We start from the raw sequence: 7770 nt of genomic DNA on the forward strand, positions 1-7770 counted from the left end.
ATAATAGAGAAAACATAGATCCAAAGCATATAGGGTTGCATGTACACCATAGGAGTGTTAGAATGCTCAAAACCCATTAGCGGTATCAGAGTCTAGGGTTGTTTTCAATTATACTTGATGCTACTTGTTGTTTAAGCTTGAAAAATCGATTTTCTGCTGTTTTGGACAGTGGACTCGCCAAGTCCAAGCACAATTCTGATCAACTCGCCGATTTTGTTCTTGCACTCGACCAGTTGGTGCTCCAGAATGCAGATTTTCGATGTTTTTGGCTAGAATTGGACTAGGATCGTTACCCTAAGCTGTTTTTGAATTTATAAACTTGTTTTTGATGTGGTAATGATCATGCTTATGCAATTTATAAGATAATTGTCGAGTTTCATGTTTTGTATAAGTTTATATGATTATGCTAATTACATGAAATTTGTTTGATATGAATTATCTTGTTCATATGAGTTTAATCTAGATCATGGACATTATTAGACATGCTTGTGAGTTTATTTGATGATCTTTATGGCCTTTAATGTACTCCAAAACTTATCCTCAAGTTATGGAAAATAAAAAGTTTTTCTTTTAAAATACTTCATTAAACTTATAGGTTATGGTCTTCAAGAGTTTTTTCATAAAAGTTTTTATGAACTCCATAACTTGTCTTCAAGTTATGGATTTCCAAGAGTTTTTTCATTAAAGCCTATATTAAACTTATATGTTATGGATTCCAAAGGTTTTTGAATAGTTCAAAACTTGCCCTCAAGTTTTGGAATTTGTAAACATAAAGTCTTCTTTTGACACATTAATTCCAAACCCTAGAATTTAAAAGTTTAAAATTCTACCCTTATCCTATTATAAAATTATAGGTTTAATATTTATAAGTATGTATAAAAACAAAGTCAGTCTTACCATTAGTAAGAATCATTCACAAAGTCGGTCTATAAGGGGGTATAAGGTTACTGGCTATATAATGGCAATTTAAAGGGTGTGCACTCTCACCCACCGCTTCCTTGACTGGTGGAGGGTCATTAGCCGAACGGGTAGGATAGGACTCTAATTCTCCCTTCATTAAAAGTATAATCATAAATATAAAGTAACTAAACACTTATAAATTCCCAATCCTAGTTACTTAGGAAAAATGTGAATTTGGTGCTAACCCATGAAATTGTACTTTGCACCTTGTTAAGTCGTTAGTGGAGCGCGTGTGGTTAACCGGCACACTAATCTGGACTAACAGTGCGTCGCAAAAGGTAGCTTGATATTAATCATAGATCAATGGAGCGTGTGTGGTTTACCGGCACATTGATTAGGTGGTTGTAACATTGGGTGTACCAAGCTAATTTGCATGGTTATTCACACCTTCTTTGTGATCCACGACATTCCAGTCACAAACTTGATGTGCACAACTGAGATTTAAACATCTCATTGAAAAGTGCAATGAATCTCAAAGGATCTAGGAATTTCAATCCATTTAAAACTTAATTATTAATTTCGTTTTCAAGGGGGAAATTGGTAAATCGTCATTTACCTACCTTCAAATATTTTGCATTCGAATTACAACATCCCTCTTCCGAATTGTAAAATATTGTGTTAGGTTCTAGCCTTAATATTTCATTTTGGGTGTTATATTCAGGAATTAAATCAACTAACTTGAATTTCTCCCATTGTAGGTGTCTAGTTCAGACAACTATGGTCTTCCCAAATCTCTTGAAACAAACTTTCTTTATAAAGATTATTTTCCACAAGGCGATCAAAGGTGAAAGATTAATCCCTTCTTCGTGATGTAGTGGAATTTCACTTCCTCCACCTCCTCCAATAATTCTTCCTAACCCACAAGTTCTAGGTCACTCAAAACCCTATTGGCAGGAAGGAAATTCTGGGTGTGCTCACATCTTGGAGATGAAGTTACGTATTGACAAACTGGGAGAGTTGGGTGTCGAAGTCTTAAGGAAGCTGGCTGTTTATTGGGTTCGTTAATCACTTCCTAAGTCATATAGTGGGTTCTTTAAGGACTACGATATGGTTGACCACGACATGACCCTTATTGATCTTACCAATTTGCTTGTTTTTGTTGAATCAGCAATGATTTGGTGCACTGGAAAAAGCAAATTTGATTGGAAGATCTATTTCCCAAGCTTCCATGGACATTGACAATGGCAACATTGGAAGTCTAGAAAAGCTTTCTCTTCCAAATGGAAAGGGATTGACCATAGTCAACCCGGTTGACAAAATGGTAAAGAGAAAGGCTGTCTAAGATAGTCATGTGTACCATTCCCAAAGAGTCCATATGTTTCTATTGTCAAGAGAATGAGCATTGGTTGCGAAGCTGCCATATTTACTTGAAAGATAGCAAAGATGGTAAAGTAAAAAAAAAATTACTCTGCTTTAGGTAAGTCTACTGTCTAACTCTATTAAGTTTCTATTTGGGTATTCTTAATACATGATGTAATGCAATTACATCTTGATGTTTTGTAGAATCAAAGGAAGCTCAAAAGAAGAGTAGACTGAGTCTGATCGTGAAGAAATGAATTTCGATCACATGGTTCGGTGATCAGATTCTTGAGCTGCTGCTTAAGAGTTATGATAGATTGCTTAGAAATATTTAGGAACATAGTTTTTACTTGTAATTGCATTGTAAGGAAAAGTTTTTTCCGTATTTTTATAAATAAATAAAAATTTGTTTTTATTTTATTATATCTCCTTACAATGACTTTTGTGAAAATTGATGTTTATGTATATTCTAGCAATGTTTAATATGAATTTAATTCTTTTGTTTGTGGTAGTGTCAAAATTTACCAAATAAGGAACGTTGATTTTTTGTAACGTAAGACAAAACTGAATATATAAAATATCGTCTTAAACCTATTTTTTTCAAATATTTGTATTGTTATATTTTTTATAGATTTGAATATTAATGTCAAGTAATATGTTTTATTTTTTGAAAATGTAATATTTTTATAAAATAACAGGGGCGACTCAATAACGATAACGTAGATTTAGTAAACGCAATTAGAGTGCCACTTTAAGCCATTAGAAGCTAGGGATGAGATTTAGAACCGAAAAACCGGACCAGAACTGGAACCGAAACCGTTAGAACCGGAATATATAGAACCGGTTCCGGTTCTGGGTTTAAAAATTGGTTTTTCCGGGTTTGGATCCATCGGGTCTGGGTAAACCGTGTCTAAACGGTGTTAGGAACCGGAACCACTTTTAGGGCCAGAACCGGTTTTTATGAAACATTTAAAATATGCATACCTCATTCGTTTCAAATTAGATTGACATGCGTTTTTTCCAAAGTGTAGTTTAGAGTTTGTATATGATTTTCGACTATAAATTCGCCATTTTTAGTCTTATATTCATAGACTTACAGTCCCCAAAAGTCGAGATATCAAAGCTGAAAGTTTTTAGTTCTTTAGTTTTTTTGTATTTTGTGAGAGTTTCAAAACATGCATATCTATTTTGTTTGAAGTCGATTGACATGTGGTTTTTCCAACTAGTAGTTTGCAGTTTGTACATGAGTTTAGGCTATAATTTTTTTATTTTTGGTTTAATATTCGATGATTTATAGTCCCTTAAGTCGGGATATCAAAACTGAAAATTTTCAACTTTTCAACTTATGTTTTTGTACTTTGTATTCTATGAAAATGTTAATATATGCATATCTCATTCGTTTAAAGTCGGATTGATATTCAGTTTTTTCCAGATTATAGTTTTGAGTTTGTACATGATTTTAAAATATAATTTTGTCTAGTTTGGTTTCATATTTAATGAGTTACTGTCCTCCAAAGTCAGGATATCAATATGAAAATTTTTAAAGTTCAACCCACTAAATAGTAAGTAATTATCAAAAAAATTCTGATTTTTCCGGGTTTTCTAGTTCTAAACCCACTTTATCCGGTTCTAACCTAACCACTTTGATATTTTCGGGTTTTCCGGTTCTAGACCCACTCTACCCGGTACCGTATCCGCAACCGAACCAAAACCGGTTCCTATATACCGGCCCGATTTTCGGTTCTACAAAATCCTATTAACCGGTTCCGAGTTTTTCGGGTCCGAGTCCATCCGTTCCAGATTTGGATCCGCTTTCATCACTATTAGAACCGACACGTGCAACCCCATAACGCTCTAATTAGAATGTTAGAGTTTTAATTGAAAAACATTGAAAAAAAGTTAACCATTAAAAAATATTTATTGGAGATGCTTTAAAAGACTCAAAGTCTCAAAGAACTCATATTAAAATAACACAAAATAAAAAAGTCTAATAAACAGTAAACAGTAAGTAAGCTAAAAAAAAACATTCTATTTTATTATATAAACAATCTGTTTATATTATTTAATTATTTTATTAGTTGAAATTATATTATTTTTAAGAAAATTGACTATAAGTAAATAAGTATAGATTGTCTTTGATAAACATTTGACCAACTTTTAAACTACTAATCACTTTTACTATTACGCATGAAATGAAATTACTTTTCGCCCAAATGGCATCATAATTTTATCAAATTTTCTGGGAATTCTTTATAATGAATTCATTAAGTGCAGTTTACAAAATTATTTTTCGCCAAATGGACATAGTTTTTTGCCAAATGGTAATAAAATTTATAAAGATTTTTTCATGAAATTATCTAATAACTTTGTTAAGAAATGTATTTTATTAATTAGATTATTATAAATTAACCACAAGTTATTGCATTGTACACATAGAATTAACTTATGTCAATTGTTATAAAAAAAAAAAAAAAAAAAAAAAAAAAAAAAAAAAAAAAAAAAAAAAAAAATCCTTGTTAACTGATGACGCGCAAAAGTCCTACCCAATTTAGTTTCTTTTTACAAAATATATATATAGCAACCTAAAAGAGACCGATAATGAGTCACACATGCTTAATACAAGTAGCAAGTGAGAAATATTTTTGTATGTAATTCATATTATCATACAGATCGTAGATGGACTTGATCATGTCCATTTTAGGCCACTCTTTGTAATGCGAAAACACAAGAAAACGGGGGAGAGTTGAAATAATATGTACAATTTTCTTGAACTTTTCATCATCAAGAAAACATCACTTCTTCAGTGTTTAATACGTACTTTTGACGCTGATTCTCGGAACCCTTAAGAAATGCTTTGCATATTTCTTGCCAACGCTTTCTATCTGGCTCCGCAATTTCCAACTTTGACCTTACATCTTCTGCAAGTCCAATCTGATATGTCCAATCATAATTGAGTTTTGTTAATATATATAGAGAATGATGATAGAGTTGGAGAAGAATACGAGCAAGTTCGGGGTTTCTGATTTTCTTGTTAAGCTGATGAATAAGCATGTGATTGGTACCTCAATGGCATCTTGATTGAGAAGGCGGTCTATGAGGTTATTTAGAATGTCTTTGGAGTACTCCGGGTGGCCTTGAATCCCAAGAATGTGGTCTCCAATTGTGAACATCTCGACTCCTGTTTTGTCTGAGAATGCTATGACTTCTGCTCCCATTGGCACCTCCAACACCTGTCCACGTTCATGCATGTATAATGCCGTAATATCTTATCACAACATCGGTGACATGTGTGCTTAATATATGGACAAAAAGAATAAACATAAAAAGAAAAATATTGAAAGAATTAAAGAGATACCTCATCTTGGTGACACTCGATGATGGAGAGGGCTGGGGGAATCTCAGTCAAGCTTTCAAGAAAGCTGCAAGGTGAGAAATTTTGTATAATCTCCACTTTCCTAAGCCCTATGTCCCACCCACTTTGTGATTTCCCTACTCTTCCCCCTAATGCTCTACACAGAACCTATTTAACACCAAAAAATAAACAAGTTAGGCAAGGGTCAATCGTCTGTTTCATATACATGTACATGGATCCATGATTTTCCTTTTATTTATTTTTTTTTTTTTTGTCTCATTACTTGATTTGAAATAGAAACAAAAAAGGAACCCCTTACGTAATCAAGTGCTAACATTGACTTTTTTGTACACAATATTCTACGGAAGATAAAACATCCATTTAGGAAAATTTTGAATTCTGATGCAAAAATAGTAGTGGCCTAGGAATGTCGCATTATTCATTCGGAATAATATCCATCCTAGACATCTTTATAAGATGCTATGCTAGCTTATGATAGAAACTTGAATTTGTGGCAAAATAAATATAAAAATGTTAGTCTTATCTTATTTTGAATATATATAAAGAAGATGAAACCCACCAAACCTATACAACTGTCGAATCTCCATCTTGAATATTATATATTAAAGACGACAATATCCAGGATGGATTTATATCACAAGTGAGCCAAGTTACAAAAAAGATACCTGATGGCCAAAGCAAATGCCAAGGACTTTCTTTTGCATGGAATCTAGGGTTTGCAAAAGAACGCAAAGCTCAAGAATCCAATTGTCATCACCATAAGCATCATAAGGACTTCCACTCACGACAAACCCATCGTAGTCTTGAAGCTCATTCATGTCAGGGAATTCCCCATCAACTACCCTATACGAATCCCACCTCTCTTCTACTTCTTCACCAAAAGCTGCGACAAATACATTAAAATACCCTCCATACACCTTCTTCACATACTCTGAGTCTCTTGCTGCTAGCAACAATGCATACCTTCTCTTGTGTTCACTCACTATCCCCATTTCTTTGTGCTTTTGTGTGTGCGTGAGACAGAAAAGGAATGTTCAGAAACTTTGAGTTGTGCTGATGTTTGAAGAGGGATATGATCCTATATATAGAGAGAGATCGATTGAGAATATAACAAAGAACCGACATGTCACAAACCAGAAGAGATCAAGACCAAAAAAGGAATATCCAACAATTCAGCGTGAAGGTGATTTAATATATAGAATTTTATTAAGTAAAGGGAGTGAGGAATCAAAGATGACATAAGAAAGCTTGGGTAACCCTTTCCGTCAGCATTTCAAAAATATTTCATTTTTTTCCAAATTAAAATCAGGGTGAAGAGTGAAGACATCATGATTTTGAGTCTCCGTGTAGATCTTTGGTGACCTGAAACATAAGGTGTGTTAAAGAATTTTGGCCTTTAATCGGTGAGAGTTCTAGGATGCATTTGTATAAGAGATAAGGTAACCGTATAAAATGAAGACAAAATACATATCTGTAAGCGAAGCTGTGTTTATCTTTTCTTTAAATATTTCTCTCTGAAATTAATAGTTTTAAGATGTCTTTTGATAATTTCACACTATGAGAAAAAAGCCGCAATAGCTACAAGGGCGCGCGAGGGTCGTCACTAGTGGAAATACCCTGCTGCCATACAACTGCATAGGTCACCGGTAGGTATCGTCGCACTAGATTCGTCGATGTAAGCACCTATTGTCGTTGCTATACTAATTAAAAATAATAATCGTTAGAAATTTGGTAGGATTTATAATGGACATCTGTATACCAATGGATCATTATGTCCGGATTACAAGAAATTCAATTTAGTATAATCTCAATTGACAAATATAATTCTAGGCATAGAAAAACCTAAGCCAAATTTCTAGATAATTCTAAGTTCGTATGAAGAAAAAATGAAAGCTAAAATGGCATTCCCCTTCAAAGAGGAGAACCGTTTATAAAGAAAATGAGATGTAGGGTTTCTTTTTTAGGGTTGGCCATCATCGATTTCTTTGGAAACAAATCAAAGGAATCCGGAATTAATCAAGAAATAAATGGTTTCCAAAACTGACGATCCTAGTCAGTTTTACCATAATGATCCTCAAGAATTCGATTTTTCCACTATGTACCTAATTGTAAATTCAAAGAGTTTTTGCTCCAAACCC

At 33.4% G+C, this 7770-nt stretch overlaps 1 protein-coding gene across 1 annotated transcript; it reads right to left on the minus strand.

Moving 5' to 3' along the window:
- Positions 1 to 4889: 4889 nt before the first annotated feature.
- LOC111906921 (gamma-glutamyl peptidase 3) lies at positions 4890 to 7307 on the minus strand. The gene is made up of 4 exons (XM_023902709.3): positions 6298 to 7307; positions 5615 to 5779; positions 5322 to 5489; positions 4890 to 5190 (listed from the first exon to the last, which is right to left on the minus strand). The coding sequence occupies exons 1-4, from the start codon at positions 6622 to 6624 to the stop codon at positions 5041 to 5043; spliced, it is 810 nt and encodes a 269-aa protein (XP_023758477.1). The 5' UTR covers positions 6625 to 7307; the 3' UTR covers positions 4890 to 5040.
- Positions 7308 to 7770: the final 463 nt, after the last annotated feature.

This window comes from Lactuca sativa, chromosome 8, assembly GCF_002870075.4.
Source record: "Lactuca sativa cultivar Salinas chromosome 8, Lsat_Salinas_v11, whole genome shotgun sequence".
Classification (NCBI taxonomy): domain Eukaryota; kingdom Viridiplantae; phylum Streptophyta; class Magnoliopsida; order Asterales; family Asteraceae; genus Lactuca; species Lactuca sativa.

Excerpts from the sequence above, each read along its gene's own strand:
- LOC111906921 (XM_023902709.3), bottom strand. The coding sequence starts at position 6,624 with ATGGGGATAGTGAGTGAACACAAGAGAAGGTATGCATTGTTGCTAGCA. Across the intron at positions 5,490-5,614 it reads TCGAGTGTCACCAAGATGAG|GTGTTGGAGGTGCCAATGGG; the intron begins GTATCTCTTTAA and ends GAACGTGGACAG. Across the intron at positions 5,191-5,321 it reads TCAATCAAGATGCCATTGAG|ATTGGACTTGCAGAAGATGT; the intron begins GTACCAATCACA and ends TGGACATATCAG.